The 24494-nt window shown below is 44.2% G+C and overlaps 1 protein-coding gene across 1 annotated transcript; it reads left to right on the forward strand.

The window, feature by feature from the left end:
- The first annotated feature begins 1054 nt into the window (after positions 1-1054).
- Positions 1055-19634, forward strand: LOC135549554 (biotinidase-like). The gene is made up of 7 exons (XM_064979619.1): positions 1055-1616; positions 1844-1993; positions 8153-8298; positions 8755-8932; positions 9925-10248; positions 11002-11310; positions 18520-19634. The coding sequence occupies exons 1-7, from the start codon at positions 1371-1373 to the stop codon at positions 18784-18786; spliced, it is 1620 nt and encodes a 539-aa protein (XP_064835691.1). The 5' UTR covers positions 1055-1370; the 3' UTR covers positions 18787-19634.
- Positions 19635-24494: the final 4860 nt, after the last annotated feature.

Here is a 24494-nt window from a genome sequence, read left to right on the forward strand (position 1 = left end):
CAGCGTGGCAGACATGTTGTTGCCTACCCTTACCACCTGGGGGGCGGCCCGTCAGGAAGTCCAGGAAGATCCAGGTGCAGAGGGCGGTGTTTAGTCCCAGGGTCCTTAGCTTAGTGATGAGCTTTGAGGGCACTATGGTGTTGAACGCTGAGCTGTAGTCAATGAACAGCACTCTCACATAAGTATTCCTTTTTGTCCAGGTGGGAAAGGGCAGTGTGGAGTGTGATTGAGATTGCTTCATCTGTGGATCTGTTGGGGCGGTATGCAAATTAGAGTGGGTCTAGGGTATCATGGGAGGATGCTGTTGATGTGAGCCATGACCAGCCTTTCAAAGCACTTCATGGCTACTGACGTGATGTGCTACAGGGCGGTGCTCACTGACTTGCCCAGTTCAATATTGGTTACATAAAATAAATAAATTAACACAGCAGCTGAGCTGGAGCCTGACGCAACTTCTAAAGGAAGAACCACTGTAGATGTGACTGTTTTTCTTTCTCATCTATATATACACATTTATAGATTTTTATATGGAATATTACAAAAAATATAATCTACTTTCAGTGAAGGCGCTCAACATCTACATCACATTCAGTCATCTAACAGACTCCCATCTAGAGGATACACAGAAGTAACCAGGGGCAACGTCGTGCTCAACAGCACGTCGACAGATCTCCCACAAGCTCAAAAAACAGTAACCTGAACCAGCATCCTATCAGTCACTGGCCCAAGATTCCAGCCAGCTCCAACCCCCCCTACATTTCCCCAAGAGCTGCCCTTCAATTACCCCCCCCCCCCACACACACACACACACAATATCATAAGGTGTACGAAAAAAGCTCAATTGTTCTGTTGAGGCAACCACTAGTATCCACAAATACTGGCCAAAACAAAAATATATTTGGCTACTGTATATTTACAGTGAGCTGCTGCCCCCTAGCGGTCATGCCGCAGCGCTGCATGGGTTCAGACTGAAGAACACGCCCTCAGACAAGCCAACAGCCTATCACCGAAGGCAGGAACGATGTCAGATGCACTTTTCAACCATACTCCGCACAGTAAGTAGGAGCCGGCAATACAGCAATAGTCTGCCATAAAACCTTAAAGAAGAAGAAGACAGGGCAGTAGAAACAACAACAAACATTTATTAGATATAGCTACAGTAGCTCGTTAATGTAACAACAACGTGTGAATATTGCATCCATTCTATCAACAGCTATACTTTTGTGAAACAGGTCAGAATTAGAAACAAACTCGCGGTTTTATTTGTTTAACGAGTGTTGAGAACTTTGGACTGAGTGACCATTGAACTCGTACTGACCGGTCCTCCCTCTCTGAGTTCCCCATCTATCCCGGGCTCTGGTCAGTCAGCCATGGCCCTCCGTGTCCTCCAGGCCGTGGCGGCGGTGGCTGTTCTTTGTCGGTTGCCCGTAACGTTAACCCAGGCTGGGGACAGGTCAGAAGGGACTCCCGGCCAATCCTACGTGGCTGCGGTATACGAGCACCGGGTTATTCTGAACCCGGAGCCGCACGTACCTCTGTCCCGGGCCGCGGCGCTCAAGCACATGATGAGCAACCTGGATGTGTACGAGGAGCAGGCCGCGCGAGCTGCGGCACAGGTTGGCTACATTTAGGGGGGGGGTCTTCTCTTTGATTTAACATGTGATGTGTTAGTGCAGGGCTGGAACTAAAGCCTGCACACACTGCCGCTAAGCTCTTCAGGACTGGGCTACACTTGTCTTTGACAGGAAGGATACACATCAATCTTGCTTTAAGGGCTGAAGTTAGCTTTAAAGCTCTTCTCCCTTTCGAGTCTCACCCGTTTCCCTAATTCTCTCTCTTTCAGGGGGCTCAGATCATAGTATTTCCAGAGGATGGTCTTCAGGGATTTAACTTCAGTCGTCTGTCCATCTCTGCTTACCTAGAGACCATCCCTGACCCACAGTCTGAGGACTGGAACCCCTGTACACAGACAGACAGACACACTCACACTGAGGTATGTACAGAGCCGGATCCAGAAAGAATCAGTTGGGCGGGCCTTTGATTTCAATATGCGGGTACGTTTTTTTCAGGGGACCTCCTGTGTGTGCAAGCGCATGAACGCTCACAATAGTTTTTTTAAACAGTGTTATAGTAGGCAATAGGCAGCTCTTGAGTGTCAAGTTTGGGGAAGCTTACAATTTACCATTTCTACCGATCTTTGTGCCAGTTATGATTCTTTTTATACGCGCATTTTCGTGGAACACTTTAATAGCCTACTGGCCAATGCAGCAGTAAGCCTAGAAGTTCCATAGTCAACTAATGTCTATACATAGGTCTAAAAGCTGACAAATAACAGTAGAAAATATCCTGTTGAAAATTCAGGTTCTTTCAATCACATTCATCTCTGCCTCCCTTTCTATCTGTCTTGACTTGAGCTAGTGAAGTGTAACGTCGTATCAAATCAACTGGGTTGGCCGGAAGCTGTCGCTAGCAAACATGCAACATTTTATCAACTAGCCTATTCTAGTCCCGCAGAGTTTCCCACGCCAGTGACCTCGGGACACACAGCTGTTTTTTAATGACAGTCCACTGGATATATGGAATCATCAGATCATGGTATTTTGTTCATTCACACCGAGGCTTGGTGATTATCGAGTCATCAGATCATGGTATTTTGTTCATTCACACCGAGGCTTGGTGATTATCGAGTCATCAGATCATGGTATTTTGTTCATTCACACCGAGGCTTGGTGATTATCGAGTCCGGGAGTGTTGGAAAGATGTTTCAAAATATTGAGGAGCTATCGTTCGCGATGGATATTTATAAAAATAGACTTGGTGTGAGGTGAAGAAGAAATGACTGAGAAGCTCAGTTTATTAGTGGTGGATCAGACATCCACAAATGGATCCAAATCACAAATCAGACATCCACACAGCAGGTCAACTTCTGTGTGCTCAGGCACGCGCGCTCCCTCACCATTATCAGGGAAGAGAAACCAGACATGCTCATTGCTGACATGGAGCACTCCAAACAAAAGACAATAAATAAATAAAATACAAAACTTGCAATGGTTATGAAATAAACCAAAACCTGTTTCTCACAACTGTAACGGGTTGTGAACTCTGCAAACAATGAGAACTGTAAATTACTGTGAATAATACCAGTGGGGGCTGGTAGGCAGAGCTATAGGAGGACGGGCTCATTGTAATGGCTGGAATGGAATTAATGAAACGGAGTCAAACAATATACAATGTTTAATTTATTCTATTCCAGCCAATTGAAGCCCATACTTCTATAGCTCCTCCCACCATCCCCCTCAGATTGCTACATGTATTAATGTACCCAAATGATGGGTGATTTACAGTACATTTACTAGGCCTATAAGTAACACATGTAATGGGGAATTGATCACAAATAAACAATCAAAGGGCAAACAATTCACAAAACAATGAATTGGCTGAACAAATGCATTCTGGAGAGCTGAACAGATGCGTTCTGGAGAGCTGAACAGATGCATTCTGGAGAGCTGAACAGATGCATTCTGGAGAGCTGAACAGATGCATTCTGGAGAGCTGAACAGATGCGTTCTGGAGAGGTGAACAGATGCATTCTGGAGAGCTGAACAGATGCGTTCTGGAGAGCTGAACAGATGCATTCTGGAGAGCTGAACAGATGCATTCTAGAGAGCTGAACAGATGCATTCTGGAGAGCTGAACAGATGCATTCTAGAGAGCTGAACAGATGCATTCTAGAGAGCTGAACAGATGCATTCTGGAGAGCTGAACAGATGCATTCTAGAGAGCTGAACAGATGCATTCTGGAGAGCTGAACAGATGCATTCTGGAGAGCTGAACAGATGCATTCTGGAGAGCTGAACAGATGCATTCTGGAGAGCTGAACAGATGCATTCTGGAGAGCTGAACGATGCATTCTAGAGAGCTGAACAGATGCATTCTGGAGAGCTGAACAGATGCATTCTAGAGAGCTGAACAGATGCATTCTGGAGAGCTGAACAGATGCATTCTGGAGAGCTGAACAGATGCATTCTGGAGAGCTGAACAGATGCGTTCTGGAGAGGTGAACAGATGCACTCTGGAGAGGTGAACAGATGCATTCTGGAGTGCTGAACAGATGCATTCTGGAGAGGTGAACAGATGCATTCTGGAGAGCTGAACGATGCATTCTAGAGAGCTGAACAGATGCATTCTGGAGAGCTGAACAGATGCATTCTGGAGAGCTGAACAGATGCATTCTGGAGAGCTGAACAGATGCATTCTGGAGAGCTGAACAGATGCATTCTGGAGAGCTGAACGATGCATTCTAGAGAGCTGAACAGATGCATTCTGGAGAGCTGAACAGATGCATTCTAGAGAGCTGAACAGATGCATTCTGGAGAGCTGAACAGATGCATTCTGGAGAGCTGAACAGATGCGTTCTGGAGAGGTGAAGAGATGCATTCTGGAGAGCTGAACAGATGCGTTCTGGAGAGCTGAACAGATGCGTTCTGGAGAGCTGAACAGATGCATTCTGGAGAGCTGAACAGATGCATTCTGGAGAGCTGAACAGATGCACTCTGGAGAGCTGAACAGATGCACTCTGGAGAGCTGAACAGATGCATTCTGGAGAGGTGAACAGATGCGTTCTGGAGAGCTGAACAGATGCATTCTGGAGAGGTGAACAGATGCATTCTGGAGAGGTGAACAGATGCACTCTGGAGAGCTGAACAGATGCCTTCTGGAGAGCTGAACAGATGCATTCTGGAGAGGTGAACAGATGCATTCTGGAGAGCTGAACGATGCATTCTAGAGAGCTGAACAGATGCGTTCTGGAGAGGTGAACAGATGCATTCTGGAGTGGTGAACAGATGCATTCTGGAGAGCTGAACGATGCATTCTAGAGAGCTGAACAGATGCGTTCTGGAGAGGTGAACAGATGCATTCTGGAGAGCTGAACAGATGCGTTCTGGAGAGCTGAACAGATGCGTTCTGGAGAGCTGAACAGATGCATTCTGGAGAGCTGAACAGATGCATTCTGGAGAGCTGAACAGATGCATTCTGGAGAGGTGAACAGATGCATTCTGGAGAGCTGAACGATGCATTCTAGAGAGCTGAACAGATGCGTTCTGGAGAGGTGAACAGATGCATTCTGGAGAGCTGAACAGATGCGTTCTGGAGAGCTGAACAGATGCATTCTGGAGAGCTGAACAGATGCATTCTGGAGAGCTGAACAGATGCACTCTGGAGAGGTGAACAGATGCGTTCTGGAGAGCTGAACAGATGCACTCTGGAGAGCTGAACAGATGCACTCTGGAGAGCTGAACAGATGCATTCTGGAGAGGTGAACAGATGCGTTCTGGAGAGCTGAACAGATGCATTCTGGAGAGGTGAACAGATGCACTCTGGAGAGCTGAACAGATGCATTCTGGAGAGCTGAACAGATGCATTCTGGAGAGCTGAACAGATGCATTCTGGAGAGGTGAACAGATGCACTCTGGAGAGCTGAACAGATGCATTCTGGGGAGCTGAACAGATGCATTCTGGAGAGCTGAACAGATGCATTCTGGAGAGCTGAACAGATGCATTCTGGAGAGCTGAACAGATGCATTCTAGAGAGCTGAACAGATGCATTCTGGAGAGCTGAACAGATGCATTCTGGGGAAAGACAAGCCATATCTTAGCCACACACCTCCCCTTTTTCTTGTGTCAACATTTTAAATTATACTCAAGACACATTATCTTTGCAGCTATTCACTGCCAGCCGATCAACTAGACCTGTTGCCGCGCGCTCTACTCAAACTGCTGGCTTTCCCATAGGCAGAGTCCTACACACTAGTGATTTGAAACAATCCACAGTTATTTTAATCAAATAAGCTAAAGATCCTGTGGCTAAGACATGCTACCTGGTGTATTTTGAATGATATTATTTAGACAGGAGTAATTATATCATTTTAGGCAAAACATCACTTTAGGAGAATCCAGCATCCTAACTGTGCAACCACCAACTTTCCTTTCCAATTCACGAGACTGAAACCAGAGATCTGTATATAATGACAATTTTTTTTATATTTTTTTTTTTACCTTTATTTAACCAGGCAAGTCAGTTAAGAACAAATTCTTATTTTCAATAACGGGCCTAGGAACAGTGGGTTAACTGCCTGTTCAGGGGCAGAGTTGTACCTTGTCGGCTTGGGGGTTTGAACTTGCAACCTTCCAGTTCCTAGTCCAACGCTCTAACCACTAGGCTACCCTGCCGCCCCGAAATGCTCATATCTCCGCCCTAAAAATGTGAGTCTTTGTCCCGAAGGCAGGCGACAAGCTTAGGACTGCATATTAAGCCCATTGGATTTATTCTGGACACATTTTGGTGAGTGAGCCCTCTTGCCTCACCTCATCCGGTTTTCGAGCTGGTCAAGGTCCTAAACGACATCATAACCGCCATCGATAAAAGACAGTACTGTGCAGCCGTCTTCATCAACCTGGCCAAGGCTTTCGACTCTGTCAATCACCACATTCTTATCGGCAGACTCAACAGCCTTGGTTTCTCAAGTGATTGCCTTGGCTGGTTCACCAACTACTTCTCAGACAGAGTTCAGTGTGTCAAATCGGAGGGCCTGTTGTCCGGCAGTCTCTATCGGGGTCAAATCAATTTTAAAAATGCTCTCTGCCGAAACTCTCCCACCGGAGAAGGCATCCGAGTGAGCGAAACAGCGCCCCTCTGTCTTACAATATGTTGCCCATGTATCTGATGCTGTCTGGACAGAAATAGTATGACATCTCATACCCTTTTGGTCCAGACAGCATCAGATACGTGGTCTACACATACTGAGACAGAGGGGCGCTGTTTCGCTCACTCGGATGCCTTCTCCGGTGAGAGAGTTTCAGCAGAGAGCATTTTTAAAAATGTATTTTATTTCACCTTTATTTAACCAGGTAAGCTAGTTGGGAACAAGTTCTCATTTACAACTGTGACCTGGCCAAGATAAAGCAAAGCAGTGTGACAAAAACAACAACACAGAGTTACATGCTTTATTTGAGATTGATGCGTTTAGCTGCTGGGCGCGCGTCTCAAATAAATGATCAATATTTAGTTTGGACGGACAAGGAGGTGCGGAAGGGCGGGCCAGGCACACCAATAAAGCCAGACCTGTGTGTGTACACACACACACACACACACACACGCACACACACACACACCTACCTACTTACACTTGGTGTACAAAACATTAAGAACACCTTCCTAATATTCAGTTGCAGTTTGTCGAGGCATGGACTCTACAAGGTGTCGAAAGCGTTCCACAGGGATGCTGGCCCATGTGGACTCCAATGCTTCCCACAGTTGTGTCAAGTTGGTTGGAAGTCTTTTTGGTGGTGGACCATTCTTGATACACACGGGAAACAAACCGGTGCGCCTGGCACCTACTACCATATCCTGTTCAAAGGCAGCTACTACCATACCCTGTTCAAAGGCACCTACTACCATATCCTGTTCAAAGGCACCTACTACCATACCCTGTTCAAAGGCACCTACTACCATATCCTGTTCAAAGGCACCTACTACCATACCCCGTTCAAAGGCATCTACTACCATATCCTGTTCAAAGGCACCTACTACCATACCCTGTTCAAAGGCACCTACTACCATATCCTGTTCAAAGGCACCTACTACCATACCCTGTTCAAAGGCACCTACTACCATACCCTGTTCAAAGGCACCTACTACCATACCCCGTTCAAAGGCACCTACTACCATACCCTGTTCAAAGGCACCTACTACCATACCCCGTTCAAAGGCACCTACTGCCATACCCTGTTCAAAGGCACCTACTACCATATCCTGTTCAAAGGCACCTACTACCATATCCTGTTCAAAGGCACCTACATCTTTTGTCTTGCCCATTCACCCTCTGAATGGCACACGTTCTGTACACAATCCATGTATCAATTGTCTCAAGGCTTAAAAGTTCTTCATTAACCTGTCTCCCCTTCAGCTCCACTAATTAATGTGGATTTAACAAGTGACATCAATAAGGAGGTCATTGCTTCCACCTGGTCAGTCTGTCATGGGAAGGAGCAGGTGTTCCTAATGTTTTGTACACTGTGTCTTTTGGTATATTTTTTTGGGGGGGGGGGATCAAATATCGTCAAATGTGTATTCTGTCCTGTTCTCTCTCAGGTCCTCCAGAGGTTGAGCTGCATGGCTCGACGTCACCGTCTTTACCTGGTGGCCAACATGGCTGACCTCCAGCCCTGCCGTCTGACCTCTCACCCCACCTGCCCCCCCGATGGGCGCTGGCAGTTCAACACGGATGTAGTCTTCAGGTGACCTGTGTTGCTTCTGTTTTGAACACGTTGTTCATGTGCCGCTAGAGATTAAATGGTGGACAGGAAGTTCCTCCAGGGAAATTACATTGTATTGTGTTTATATACAGGGATGATGTTTGTGCTCTTGGAATAGGGAAATGACATTATGTTGTGTTTATATACAGGGATGATGTTTGTGCTCTTGGAATAGGGAAATGACATTATGTTGTGTTTATATACAGGGATGATGTTTGTGCTCTTGGAATAGGGAAATGACATTATATTGTGTTTATATACAGGGATGATGTTTGTGCTATATTGTTAAGAGGCGTTAATTTAAAATGCGCCCCCACCATCAGCCATTCTCTGTATGTACTGTATGTTTGATAATAATTGTATATATATTTTTTTTTACACAATGAGTTGAGTTATAGATAGATGAAAAATAAATGTTTGTTCTCCCATTCACTGCAGGTGGGATGGTTCCCTGGCGGCACGCTATCACAAACACAACCTGTACTTTGAGAAGGCCTTCGATGCCCCGCCCACACTGGAGGTGGTGACCTTTGACACGCCGTTCGCCGGACGGTTCGGAGTGTTCACCTGCTTCGACATCCTGTTCCATGACCCTACCGTCAGACTACTGGAGCAGGTACGTACAGGAAGCTCCGCGGGCGGCAGGTAGCCCTGTGGTTAGAGCGTTGGGCCAGTAACCAAAATGTTTTAAGATACTTAACCCTAATTGCTCCTGCATCGCTGTTGTCGATGGCAGACCCTGGCTGTGACCTGCACTCTGAGGGTGTATCAGGGAGAGTAGGATATGTTAAAATTTTACAATTCACACACGTATATTTATAGACACAGGTGTAATAGGACAAATATAAGCTCTCACCAAATGATTATTATACAAACACACACCTTTTCCCCCACAATGTTTGATTATGCATCCAAAATGAAGTCAAGTCTGTGTTAATGTGTCTGTGTTAATGTGTCTGTGTTAATGTGTCTGTGTTAATGTCTCTGTGTTCATGTCTCTGTGTTCATGTCTCTGTGTTCATGTCTCTGTGTTCATGTCTCTGTGTTCATGTCTCTGTGTTCATGTCTCTGTGTTAATGTGTTAATGTGTCTGTGTTCATGTCTCTGTGTTCATGTGTCTGTGTCCATGTCTCTGTGTTCATGTCTCTGTGTTAATGTGTTCATGTCTCTGTGTTCATGTCTCTGTGTTCATGTCTCTGTGTTCATGTGTCTGTGTCCATGTCTCTGTGTCCATGTGTCTGTGTCCATGTGTCTGTGTTCATGTGTCTGTGTCCATGTCTCTGTGTTCATGTGTCTGTGTTCATGTCTCTGTGTTAATGTGTTAATGTGTCTGTGTTCATGTCTCTGTGTTCATGTGTCTGTGTCCATGTCTCTGTGTTAATGTGTCCATGTCTCTGTGTTCATGTCTCTGTGTTCATGTGTCTGTGTCCATGTCTCTGTGTTCATGTGTTAATGTCTCTGTGTCCATGTCTCTGTGTTCATGTGTCTGTGTCCATGTGTCTGTGGTAATGTGTTCATGTCTCTGTGTTAATGTGTCTGTGTTAATGTGTTAATGTCTCTGTGTCCATGTCTCTGTGTCCATGTGTCTGTGTTCATACTTCTCCTCAGGGGGTCAGACAGATGGTCTACCCTACAGCCTGGATGAACCAGCTTCCTCTGTTGTCAGCCATTCAGTTCCAGAGAGCCTTCAGTCTGGGAGCTAACACCACTCTGCTGGCGGCTAACATCAGGGCAGACAGCCTGGGTATGACAGGAAGTGGCATCTTCACCCCTGGTACTGCCATCTACCACCATGCCAGGGCTGGACAGCCAGAGGAGGGGAGGCTGCTGGTGCTGAGGATACCTGTACTGGACACTGCCTGGCTGGGAACAGAGACGAGGGCCAAGGGGCATGCAGGAGGAGAGGGAGAGGGGGAGGCAGGAGGAAAGACTGCAAGAGGAGAGGGGGAGGCAGGAGGAAAGACTGCAAGAGGAGAGGGGGAGGCAGGAGGAGAGACTGCAAGAGGAGAGGGGGAGGCAGGAGGAGAGACTGCAAGAGGAGAGGGGGAGGCAGGAGGAGAGACTGCAAGAGGAGAGGGGGAGGCACGAGGAGAGACTGCAAGACGAGAGGGGGAGGCAGGAGGAGAGACTGCAAGAGGAGAGGGGGAGGCAGGAGGAGAGACTGCAAGAGGAGAGGGGGAGGCACGAGGAGAGACTGCAAGACAAGAGGGGGAGGCAGGAGGAAAGACTGCAAGAGGAGAGGGGGAGGCAGGAGGAGAGACTGCAAGAGGAGAGGGGGAGGCAGGAGGAGAGACTGCAAGAGGAGAGGGGGAGGCAGGAGGAGAGACTGCAAGGGGAGAGGGGGAGGCAGGAGGAGAGGGGGAGGCAGGAGGAGAGGGGGAGGCAGGAGGAGAGGGGGAGGCAGGAGGAGAGACTGCAAGAGGAGAGGGGGAGGCAGGAGGAGAGACTGCAAGAGGAGAGGGGGAGGCAGGAGGAGAGACTGCAAGAGGAGAGGGAGAGGCAGGAGGACAGACTGCAAGAGGAGAGGGGAAGGCAGGAGGAGAGGGGGAGGCAGGAGGAGAGACTGCAAGGGGAGAGGGGGAGGCACAAGGACAGACTGCAAGAGGAGAGGGGGAGGCAGGAGGAGAGACTGCAAGGGGAGAGGGGGAGGCAGGAGGACAGACTGCTTATACCAGGTCACATAAGCCTCTGTCTGGACAGAGGGAGGGCAACTCTGGGTTCTGTCTACAGGAGAGCCAACACTGCAAGGAGGCTTCTCTCTCTACCTCTCCTCCTGCCTCTCCCTCATCCCCCTTTCCTTTCACCTCCTCTATGATGTATGATCCCTTCTCCTTCCTCCTGCTGAGTGGTTCAGAGGGCCAGCTGACTGTGTGTGACGGTCGTTTCTGCTGCCACCTGCAGTACCGACGCTCCCCACAGGGGGGCAATACGGAGCTCTATGCTCTAGGAGCGTTCTCTGGCACTCACACGGTTAACGGACGCTACAATGTACAGGTAGGGAGCAACGTTTAAATTTATACTGATTAGAACTGGTATTCTGTATACTGAGTAGAACTGGTAAACTGTATACTGAGTAGAACTGGTAAACTGAGTAGAACTGGTAAACTGAGTAGAACTGGTAAACTGAGTAGAACTGGTAAACTGTAAACTGAGTAGAACTGGTAAACTGAGTAGAACTGGTAAACTGTATACTGAGTAGAACTGGTAAACTGTATACTGAGTAGAACTGGTAAACTGAGTAGAACTGGTAAACTGAGTAGAACTGGTAAACTGAGTAGAACTGGTAAACTGTATACTGAGTAGAACTGGTAAACTGTAAACTGAGTAGAACTGGTAAACTGAGTAGAACTGGTAAACTGAGTAGAACTGGTAAACTGAGTAGAACTGGTAAACTGAGTAGAACTGGTATACTGAGTAGAACTGGTAAACTGTATACTGAGTAGAACTGGTATACTGTATACTGAGTAGAACTGGTAAACTGAGTAGAACTGGTAAACTGTATACTGAGTAGAACTGGTAAACTGTATACTGAGTAGAACTGGTAAACTGAGTAGAACTGGTAAACTGTATACTGAGTAGAACTGGTAAACTGTATACTGAGTAGAACTGGTAAACTGTATACTGAGTAGAACTGGTATACTGAGTAGAACTGGTAAACTGTATACTGAGTAGAACTGGTAAACTGTATACTGAGTAGAACTGGTATACTGTATACTGAGTAGAACTGGTATACTGAGTAGAACTGGTAAACTGTATACTGAGTAGAACTGGTAAACTGTATACTGAGTAGAACTGGTAAACTGTATACTGAGTAGAACTGGTATACTGAGTAGAACTGGTAAACTGAGTAGAACTGGTAAACTGTATACTGAGTAGAACTGGTAAACTGTATACTGAGTAGAACTGGTATACTGTATACTGAGTAGAACTGGTATACTGAGTAGAACTGGTATACTGAGTAGAACTGGTATACTGTATACTGAGTAGAACTGGTATACTGAGTAGAACTGGTATACTGAGTAGAACTGGTAAACTGAGTAGAACTGGTAAACTGAGTAGAACTGGTAAACTGAGTAGAACTGGTAAACTGAGTAGAACTGGTATACTGAGTAGAACTGGTAAACTGTAAACTGAGTAGAACTGGTATACTGTATACTGAGTAGAACTGGTAAACTGAGTAGAACTGGTAAACTGTATACTGAGTAGAACTGGTAAACTGAGTAGAACTGGTATACTGAGTAGAACTGGTAAACTGAGTAGAACTGGTATACTGAGTAGAACTGGTAAACTGAGTAGAACTGGTAAACTGTATACTGAGTAGAACTGGTAAACTGAGTAGAACTGGTATACTGAGTAGAACTGGTAAACTGAGTAGAACTGGTAGACTGTATACTGAGTAGAACTGGTAAACTGTATACTGAGTAGAACTGGTAAACTGAGTAGAACTGGTAAACTGTATACTGAGTAGAACTGGTATACTGTATACTGAGTAGAACTGGTAAACTGAGTAGAACTGGTAAACTGTATACTGAGTAGAACTGGTAAACTGTATACTGAGTAGAACTGGTAAACTGAGTAGAACTGGTATACTGAGTAGAACTGGTAAACTGAGTAGAACTGGTATACTGAGTAGAACTGGTAAACTGAGTAGAACTGGTAAACTGTATACTGAGTAGAACTGGTATACTGTATACTGAGTAGAACTGGTAAACTGTATACTGAGTAGAACTGGTAAACTGTATACTGAGTAGAACTGGTAAACTGAGTAGAACTGGTAAACTGAGTAGAACTGGTAAACTGAGTAGAACTGGTAAACTGTATACTGAGTAGAACTGGTATACTGTATACTGAGTAGAACTGGTAAACTGTATACTGAGTAGAACTGGTAAACTGTATACTGAGTAGAACTGGTATACTGTATACTGAGTAGAACTGGTAAACTGTATACTGAGTAGAACTGGTAAACTGAGTAGAACTGGTAAACTGAGTAGAACTGGTAAACTGTATACTGAGTAGAACTGGTATACTGTATACTGAGTAGAACTGGTATACTGAGTAGAACTGGTAAACTGTATACTGAGTAGAACTGGTAAACTGAGTAGAACTGGTAAACTGAGTAGAACTGGTAAACTGAGTAGAACTGGTAAACTGAGTAGAACTGGTAAACTGAGTAGAACTGGTAAACTGTATACTGAGTAGAACTGGTAAACTGTATACTGAGTAGAACTGGTAAACTGTATACTGAGTAGAACTGGTAAACTGAGTAGAACTGGTAAACTGAGTAGAACTGGTAAACTGAGTAGAACTGGTAAACTGAGTAGAACTGGTAAACTGAGTAGAACTGGTAAACTGAGTAGAACTGGTAAACTGTATACTGAGTAGAACTGGTAAACTGTATACTGAGTAGAACTGGTATACTGAGTAGAACTGGTAAACTGTATACTGAGTAGAACTGGTAAACTGTATACTGAGTAGAACTGGTAAACTGAGTAGAACTGGTAAACTGAGTAGAACTGGTAAACTGAGTAGAACTGGTAAACTGAGTAGAACTGGTAAACTGAGTAGAACTGGTAAACTGTATACTGAGTAGAACTGGTAAACTGAGTAGAACTGGTAAACTGAGTAGAACTGGTAAACTGAGTAGAACTGGTAAACTGAGTAGAACTGGTAAACTGAGTAGAACTGGTAAACTGAGTAGAACTGGTAAACTGAGTAGAACTGGTAAACTGAGTAGAACTGGTAAACTGAGTAGAACTGGTAAACTGTATACTGAGTAGAACTGGTAAACTGTATACTGAGTAGAACTGGTAGACTGTAAACTGAGTAGAACTGGTAAACTGAGTAGAACTGGTAAACTGTATACTGAGTAGAACTGGTAGACTGTAAACTGAGTAGAACTGGTAAACTGAGTAGAACTGGTATACTGAGTAGAACTGGTAAACTGTATACTGAGTAGAACTGGTAAACTGTATACTGAGTAGAACTGGTAAACTGTATACTGAGTAGAACTGGTATACTGAGTAGAACTGGTAGACTGTATACTGAGTAGAACTGGTATACTGAGTAGAACTGGTAGACTGTATACTGAGTAGAACTGGTATACTGAGTAGAACTGGTAAACTGTATACTGAGTAGAACTGGTAGACTGTATACTGAGTAGAACTGGTATACTGAGTAGAACTGGTATACTGTATACTGAGTAGAACTGGTAGACTGTAAACTGAGTAGAACTGGTAAACTGAGTAGAACTGGTATACTGAGTAGAACTGGTAAACTGTATACTGAGTAGAACTGGTAAACTGTATACTGAGTAGAACTGGTAAACTGTATACTGAGTAGAACTGGTATACTGAGTAGAACTGGTATACTGAGTAGAACTGGTAAACTGAGTAGAACTGGTATACTGAGTAGAACTGGTAAACTGAGTAGAACTGGTAAACTGAGTAGAACTGGTAAACTGAGTAGAACTGGTAAACTGTATACTGAGTAGAACTGGTAAACTGAGTAGAACTGGTAAACTGAGTAGAACTGGTAAACTGAGTAGAACTGGTAAACTGTATACTGAGTAGAACTGGTAAACTGAGTAGAACTGGTAAACTGAGTAGAACTGGTAAACTGAGTAGAACTGGTAAACTGAGTAGAACTGGTAAACTGTATACTGAGTAGAACTGGTAAACTGTATACTGAGTAGAACTGGTATACTGAGTAGAACTGGTAAACTGAGTAGAACTGGTAAACTGAGTAGAACTGGTAAACTGAGTAGAACTGGTAAACTGAGTAGAACTGGTAAACTGAGTAGAACTGGTAAACTGAGTAGAACTGGTAAACTGAGTAGAACTGGTAAACTGAGTAGAACTGGTAAACTGAGTAGAACTGGTAAACTGAGTAGAACTGGTATACTGAGTAGAACTGGTAAACTGTATACTGAGTAGAACTGGTAAACTGAGTAGAACTGGTAAACTGAGTAGAACTGGTAAACTGAGTAGAACTGGTAAACTGAGTAGAACTGGTAAACTGAGTAGAACTGGTAAACTGAGTAGAACTGGTAAACTGAGTAGAACTGGTAAACTGTATACTGAGTAGAACTGGTAAACTGTATACTGAGTAGAACTGGTAAACTGAGTAGAACTGGTATACTGAGTAGAACTGGTAAACTGTATACTGAGTAGAACTGGTAAACTGAGTAGAACTGGTATACTGAGTAGAACTGGTAAACTGAGTAGAACTGGTAAACTGAGTAGAACTGGTAAACTGTATACTGAGTAGAACTGGTATACTGTATACTGAGTAGAACTGGTAAACTGTATACTGAGTAGAACTGGTAAACTGTATACTGAGTAGAACTGGTATACTGTATACTGAGTAGAACTGGTAAACTGTATACTGAGTAGAACTGGTAAACTGAGTAGAACTGGTAAACTGAGTAGAACTGGTAAACTGTATACTGAGTAGAACTGGTATACTGTATACTGAGTAGAACTGGTATACTGAGTAGAACTGGTAAACTGTATACTGAGTAGAACTGGTAAACTGAGTAGAACTGGTAAACTGAGTAGAACTGGTAAACTGAGTAGAACTGGTAAACTGAGTAGAACTGGTAAACTGAGTAGAACTGGTAAACTGAGTAGAACTGGTAAACTGTATACTGAGTAGAACTGGTAAACTGAGTAGAACTGGTAAACTGTATACTGAGTAGAACTGGTAAACTGTATACTGAGTAGAACTGGTAAACTGTATACTGAGTAGAACTGGTAAACTGAGTAGAACTGGTAAACTGAGTAGAACTGGTAAACTGAGTAGAACTGGTAAACTGAGTAGAACTGGTAAACTGAGTAGAACTGGTAAACTGAGTAGAACTGGTAAACTGAGTAGAACTGGTAAACTGTATACTGAGTAGAACTGGTAAACTGTATACTGAGTAGAACTGGTATACTGAGTAGAACTGGTAAACTGTATACTGAGTAGAACTGGTAAACTGTATACTGAGTAGAACTGGTAAACTGAGTAGAACTGGTAAACTGAGTAGAACTGGTAAACTGAGTAGAACTGGTAAACTGAGTAGAACTGGTAAACTGAGTAGAACTGGTAAACTGTATACTGAGTAGAACTGGTAAACTGTATACTGAGTAGAACTGGTATACTGAGTAGAACTGGTAAACTGAGTAGAACTGGTAAACTGAGTAGAACTGGTAAACTGAGTAGAACTGGTAAACTGAGTAGAACTGGTAAACTGTATACTGAGTAGAACTGGTAAACTGTATACTGAGTAGAACTGGTATACTGAGTAGAACTGGTAAACTGTATACTGAGTAGAACTGGTAAACTGTATACTGAGTAGAACTGGTAAACTGAGTAGAACTGGTAAACTGAGTAGAACTGGTAAACTGAGTAGAACTGGTAAACTGAGTAGAACTGGTAAACTGAGTAGAACTGGTAAACTGTATACTGAGTAGAACTGGTATACTGTATACTGAGTAGAACTGGTAAACTGTATACTGAGTAGAACTGGTAGACTGTAAACTGAGTAGAACTGGTAAACTGAGTAGAACTGGTAAACTGTATACTGAGTAGAACTGGTAGACTGTAAACTGAGTAGAACTGGTAAACTGAGTAGAACTGGTATACTGAGTAGAACTGGTAAACTGTATACTGAGTAGAACTGGTAAACTGTATACTGAGTAGAACTGGTATACTGAGTAGAACTGGTATACTGAGTAGAACTGGTAAACTGTATACTGAGTAGAACTGGTAAACTGTATACTGAGTAGAACTGGTATACTGAGTAGAACTGGTATACTGAGTAGAACTGGTATACTGTATACTGAGTAGAACTGGTAAACTGTATACTGAGTAGAACTGGTATACTGAGTAGAACTGGTATACTGAGTAGAACTGGTAAACTGTATACTGAGTAGAACTGGTAAACTGAGTAGAACTGGTATACTGAGTAGAACTGGTAAACTGAGTAGAACTGGTAAACTGAGTAGAACTGGTAAACTGAGTAGAACTGGTAAACTGTATACTGAGTAGAACTGGTAAACTGAGTAGAACTGGTAAACTGAGTAGAACTGGTAAACTGAGTAGAACTGGTAAACTGTATACTGAGTAGAACTGGTAAACTGAGTAGAACTGGTAAACTGAGTAGAACTGGTAAACTGAGTAGAACTGGTAAACTGAGTAGAACTGGTAAACTGTATACTGAGTAGAACTGGTAAACTGTATACTGAGTAGAACTGGTAAACTGAGTAGAACTGGTAAACTGAGTAGAACTGGTAAACTGTATACTGAGTAGAACTGGTAAACTGAGTAGAACTGGTAAACTGAGTAGAACTGGTAAACTGAGTAGAACTGGTAAACTGAGTAGAACTGGTAAACTGAGTAGAACTGGTAGACTGTATACTGAGTAGAACTGGTAAACTGAGTAGAACTGGTAAACTGTATACTGAGTAGAACTGGTAGACTGTATACTGAGTAGAACTGGTAAACTGAGTAGAACTGGTAAACTGTATACTGAGTAGAACTGGTAAACTGAGTAGAACTGGTAAACTGAGTAGAACTGGTAAACTGAGTAGAACTGGTAAACTGAGTAGAACTGGTAAACTGTATACTGAGTAGAACTGGTAAACTGTATACTGAGTAGAACTGGTAAACTGAGTAGAACTGGTAAACATTACAACTTCCATTTGGAACTGTTTGGAGGACTCCTGCACGGTGTATACTTGCAGCATTTGTTAGTATTCAACTTCTAGTTTCACTTGCAAGTATACAGTTGACTATTTCTACTGAGTATACAGCCGACCAGTTCTACTCAGCCTACCAGTTCTACTCAGCCTACCAGTTCTACTCAGCCTACCAGTTCTACTCAGCCTACCAGTTCTACTCAGCCTACCAGTTCTACTCAGCCTACCAGTTCTACTCAGTCTACCAGTTCTACTCAGCCTACCAGTTGTCCTCAGTATACAGTATACCAGTTCTACTCAGTATACAGTTTACCAGTTCTACTCAGTTTACCAGTTCTACTCAGTATACAGTATACCAGTTCTACTCAGTATACAGTTTACCAGTTCTACTCAGTATACAGTCTACCAGTTCCTAAGCTTGAGTTTTTACCTCATGTCCAGCTGTGATCTTCCAATAGTTAAGCCTCTTGCAGTAGTACAACAGTTCATGCATGGTATTGATGATTAACCCCTCCCCCTCCAGGTGTGCGCGTTGGTCCGCTGTTTGGGGTCGGAGGTCAGCTCCTGTGGACAGGAAGTGGAAGAGGCAGAGTCGAGAGTTGACTTCCTATTGGAGGGGAAGTTCGGAACCCGTCACGTTTACCCGTCGTTGCTAGGTAGCGGCATGGTTCTAGAACAACCTGACCAGGTGAAGAGGACCGCAGATGGTCGCGTGGCCATGGAGCACTCAGGGACGACCGTCGGACTAGTGACCGCATGTCTCTACGGCAGGGTGTACGACCAGGACTAAGGTGTGTGAGAGAGAGGTTGCGGTCCAAACACTCAAGATACACCCTCATCCACTTCCCCTCGCCTTATGCCCTTGGGGTAATCCCCGTCGCCATCTTGGAGGGTGGTCCAAATGATTAGCCAAGCCAAGGGAAGCCTGAAACTCGCCATAATTCAATTCACCACGATTGTACATCTTGTCAGCGAAAACTTAAAAACAACATCAATGGAGAAGTCAACATAAAAACAGTAAAAACAAATACAAATAAGTTAGAAATTGTGCTACTAATGAACATGACGGCACAAACACATCTCGGAAAAAGTAAATATGTTTTTGTTTGGTTATCTTTTGGAAATTGTAGAAATAAATAACAATTATTCTTCAGAAGTTCCAGCTGGGTAGGCTAACATTACTTAGCCAATTAATTTACTAACGATCATACAGTAGGCGTATATTAATAATTATACATTTAATATAAGTAGACATGCACTCATAATTGACTGTAGAGCATATAACGCAGCCACAAGCTACCGGATGAACGAGTGACAAATTTCCAGCCAAGGGTGGTCCATTTAAAAATCATTCCTTCCTCCCTTGCATACTCGTCAGACGTCATCAGAAGTGTCCACTTAATTTGAGGGTTGAGGGGATAGGGTGCGTCTTAAGTGTTGGGACCGCAACCAGGGAGAGAGAGGGTGTGTGTTTGGGTTAAATGATTGTGGGGTCCCATAAAGTGAACCAATCTTCTACCTCAGTAAATAAGCGCTCTCTTTTGTCCTCCGTCCTGTTTCTGAACTGTATCCATGACACCCTATTCTGCAATGTTGTCGGGGTTACGCCAAATAAAAATATGATACATTTTTTTTTCACATTTTCAAACAGCATATTTATAATTTTCCAACGGGGCTATACGTTTGAGGGTTTTTTACTTGCCTGAGTAGCCTCGTTTCACTGCCAAAAATAAAATTAAACCATCTAGTGTTCAGCAACACAATGTGAAATACAAGTAGCTCGTCAAATAATGAACATCCAATCACATTAACCGTTACTCTCTCGCGGGAATTCCACTAACGGTCCGTATGGAGCCAAAAATAGCTGCTGCTCATGTTGGTGTCTGTACTGATGGCGTGAAAGCCATGACAGGGAGACATAGTGGAGTGGTAACGCGCGTGCAAGCAGTTGCTCCCGACGCCGCTTGGATACACTGCAGCATCCACCGAGAGGCTCTTAGCTACACTGCAGCATCCACCGAGAGGCTCTTAGCTACACTGCAGCATCCACCGAGAGGCTCTTAGCTACACTGCAGCATCCACCGAGAGGCTCTTAGCTACACTGCAGCATCCACCGAGAGGCTCTTAGCTACACTGCAGCATCCACCGAGAGGCTCTTAGCTACACTGCAGCATCCCCGAGAGGCTCTTAGCTACACTGCAGCATCCACCGAGAGGCTCTTAGCTACACTGCAGCATCCACCGAGAGGCTCTTAGCTACACTGCAGCATCCACCGAGAGGCTCTTAGCTACACTGCAGCATCCACCGAGAGGCTCTTAGCTACACTGCAGCATCCACCGAGAGGCTCTTAGCTACACTGCAGCATCCACCGAGAGGCTCTTGCTGCCAAGAGAATGCCTGACAGCTTGAAATACATTTTGGACACTACAATGAAAATGGTTAACTTTGTTAAAGCAAGGCCCCTGAATTCTCGTGTATTTTCTGCATTATGCAATGATATGGGCAGCGACCATGTAACGCTTTTACAACATACAGAAGTGCGCTGGTTGTCAAGGGGCAAAATATTGACACTTTTTAAAATTGAGAGACGAGCTTAACGTTTTCTTTATTGACCATAATTTCACTTGTCCGACCGCTTGCATGATGACGAGTTTCTCACCTAAATGATCTGAATCCAGGATTACAGGGACTATTTGCAACTATATTCAATGTGCGGGACAAAATTGAGGCCATGATTAATAAGTTGGATCTCTTCTCGGTCTGCATCAACAAGGACAACACACAGGTCTTTCTTTCCATCATTGCATGATTTTTTTGTGTGCAAATGAACTCAAGCTTACGGACAATGTCGAATGTGATATAGCGAAGCACCTGAGTGAGTTGGGTGTGCAATTACGCAGGTACATTCCCCAAACGGATGACACAAACAACTGGATTCGTTATCCCTTTCATGCCCTGCCTCCAGTCCACTTACCGATATCTGAACTAGAGAGCCTTGTCGAAATTTCAACAAGCGGTTCTGCGTGAATTGAATTCATCAGAAGCCACTGGCAGATTTCTGGATCGGGCTGCACTCAAGAGTATCCTGCCTTGGCAAATCGCGCTGTTAAGACACTGATGCCCTTTGCAACCACGTACCTATGTGAGAGTGGATTCTCAGCCCTCACTAGCATGAAAACTAAGTACAGACAGTGTGTGGAACATGATTTAAGACTGAGACTCTCTAATACATCCCAACAGTACAGAGTTATGTGCCTCCTTTACAGCCCATTCTTCTCATTAACCTGTTGTGAGTTATTCACCATTATAGATTAACTACTAAGGTTTTATATGTAATATGGCTAAATAAAGAGCAAAATGATTGATTATTATTAATTGTGCCTGGTCCTATAAGAGCTTGTCACTGCCCGCGAGACGGGTTGTGAAATACACTCATTCTTATGTTTAATAAATGTATCGTATAGTGTGTGTGTGTGGCAGGCTTACAATGATGGCAAAAAACAACAACATTTCAGAGTGCGCTGACCCTGCTGCTAGAGGGGGTACACAGCTGGAGGTTGAATGTTTGAAGGGGTACGGGACTATAAACAGTTTGGGAACCACTTCCCTACTTCCCTAGTGGAAGACATCATGATACCATATTCCCCATAGAGTGCATTATATGACACCCTGTCTCGCGGGCAGTATTTATATTTATTTATTTAACCTTTATTTAACTAGGCAAATCAGTTGAGAGCAAATTCTTATTTATAATGACGGCCTAGGAACAGTGGGTTAACTGCCTTGTTCAGGGGCAGAACGGCATTTTTTTAACATTGTCAGCTCGGGGATTCGATCTAGCAGCCATTCGCTCTAACCACTAGGCTACCTACCGCCCCTAATAATCTCTACTTCCTCCCAAAGTGTGCACTACTACACAAATTGAAAAGCATTGGATTTGGTGTAGGCATGGGCCATGTGCCAGTCATTTCCTTTCAAATCAATGAAGGGAAGTGAACAAGTGCACAGTTAGGAAGAAATGAGAGATTGGGATGCACCTCCTATTCCTTATGTAGTGCACAAAATCTCTTCTTACCAGTCTGGAGAACGACGCCGGCATTACAAAAGAAACTATCGTTATTTCATATCAGTCATTATTAAGAACATTGAACCATATTAAGTCTGCCTTTAAACTTCTCTCACCTGAAAAAGGCAACGTTTCTCACACACACACACTTCCTGTTTCAGCTTTGCGTCATGCCTAAGAACAGCCCTTAGCCGTGGTATATTGGCCATATACCACACCTCCTCGGGGCTTATTGCTTAATTATTACTCTCCTGGAGGAATCAACTCTATGAATCAGACAGTAGTAACTAGTATTATAACTCTCCTGGAGGAATCAACTCTATGAATCAGACAGTAGTAACTAGTATTATAACTCTCCTGGAGGAATCAACTCTGAATCAGACAGTAGTAACTAGTATTATAACTCTCCTGGAGGAATCAACTCTATGAATCAGACAGTAGTAACTAGTATTATAACTCTCCTGGAGGAATCAACTCTATGAATCAGACAGTAGTAACTAGTATTATAACTCTCCTGGAGGAATCAACTCTATGAATCAGACAGTAGTAACTAGTATTATAACTCTCCTGGAGGAATCAACTCTATGAATCAGACTGTTACCCAGGCTACCCTAGCACCAGACTGGCACCCAGGCTACCCTAGCACCATACTGGCACCCAGGCTACCCTAGAACCAGACTGGCACCCAGGCTACCCTAGAACCAGACTGGTACCCAGGCTACCCTAGAACCAGACTGGCACCCAGGCTACCCTAGAACCAGACTGGTACCCAGGCTACCCTAGAACCAGACTGGTACCCAGGCTACCCTAGAACCAGACTGGCACACAGGCTAGAATAAAACCCCTAAAGGAAGAGACCTAGAGATACAGAGGAAGTAGAGCTGTAGATTCTGTTGGTCCCATTGGCTAGGATTGTCCCTCTGCTCTCTCCATACATACAGCCACAACTCTCTCATTGTCATAGGGCAGAGGTTTGGTAGCAGGGACCGATCCTAGAGGACTGGAGCTATCCGCTATTGGCACCCAGTCCAGTCCAGGTTTTCCTTTAGTATTAAACCTCTCCTTGTGGTGGAGTGAGTGGTTCAGAGTGGTCTGAAACAGCCAAAGTAGTGTATTCAGGTCGTCTCAGAATCAGTGGGGTTTTTAAATTTATTTTATTTTTATTTCACCTTTATTTAACCAGGTAGGCTAGTTGAGAACAAGTTCTCATTTGCAACTGCAACCTGGCCAAGATAAAGCATAGCAGTGTGAACAGACAACACAGTTACACATGGAGTAAACAATTAACAAGTCAATAACAGTAGAAAAAAAAGAGAGTCTATATACATTGTGTGCAAAAGGCATGAGGAGGTAGGCGAATAATTACAATTTTGCAGATTAACACTGGAGTGATACATGATCAGATGGTCATGTACAGGTAGAGATATTGGTGTGCAAAAGAGCAGAAAAGTAAATAAATAAAAACAGTATGGGGATGAGGTAGGTAAAATTGGGTGGGCTATTTACCGATAGACAGCTGCAGCGAACGGTTAGCTTCTCAGATAGCAGATGTTTGAAGTTGGTGAGGGAGATAAAAGTCTCCAACTTCGGAGATTTTTGCAATTCGTTCCAGTCACAGGCAGCAGAGAACTGGAACTAAAGGCGGGAAATGAGGTGTTGGCTTTAGGGATGATCAGTGAGATACACCTGCTGGAGCGCGTGCTACGGGTGGGTGTTGCCATCGTGACCAGTGAACTGAGATAAGGCGGAGCTTTACCTAGCATGGACTTGTAGATGACCTGGAGCCAGTGGGTCTGGCAACGAATATGTAGCGAGGGCCAGCCGACGAGAGCATACAAGTCGCAGTGGTGGGTGGTATAAGGTGCTTTAGTGACAAAACGGATGGCACTGTGATAAACTGCATCCAGTTTGCTGAGTAGAGTGTTGGAAGCTATTTTGTAGATGACGTCGCCGAAGTCGAGGATCGGTAGGATAGTCAGTTTTACTAGGGTAAGTTTGGCGGCGTGAGTGAAGGAGGCTTTGTTGCGGAATAGAAAGCTGACTCTAGATTTGATTTTCGATTGGAGATGTTTGATATGAGTCTGGAAGGAGAGTTTACAGTCTAGCCAGACACCTAGGTACTTATAGATGTCCACATATTCAAGGTCGGAACCATCCAGGGTGGTGATACTAGTCAGGCGTGCGGGTGCAGGCAGCGAACGGTTGAAAAGCATGCATTTAAGCTTGTTATGGTCAAAGTGGGGCGAAGCAGAGTAGTAGGCGGGTTAGGCCTCAAAGGGGGAGGGGACTCAAAGACCACTCCTTTTATTTGGTGGTTGGAGTAGTGATTAACATATTGAAGGAATGCCATGGTGACCCGTTGGGAAGCAGGAAGAGTTGCCATGGAGACCATGGGTTGAGGCGGCAGCATGGAATTGAGGATGAGAGAGAGA

Source organism: Oncorhynchus masou, chromosome 12 (genome assembly GCF_036934945.1).
Source record: "Oncorhynchus masou masou isolate Uvic2021 chromosome 12, UVic_Omas_1.1, whole genome shotgun sequence".
Classification (NCBI taxonomy): Eukaryota; Metazoa; Chordata; class Actinopteri; order Salmoniformes; family Salmonidae; genus Oncorhynchus; species Oncorhynchus masou.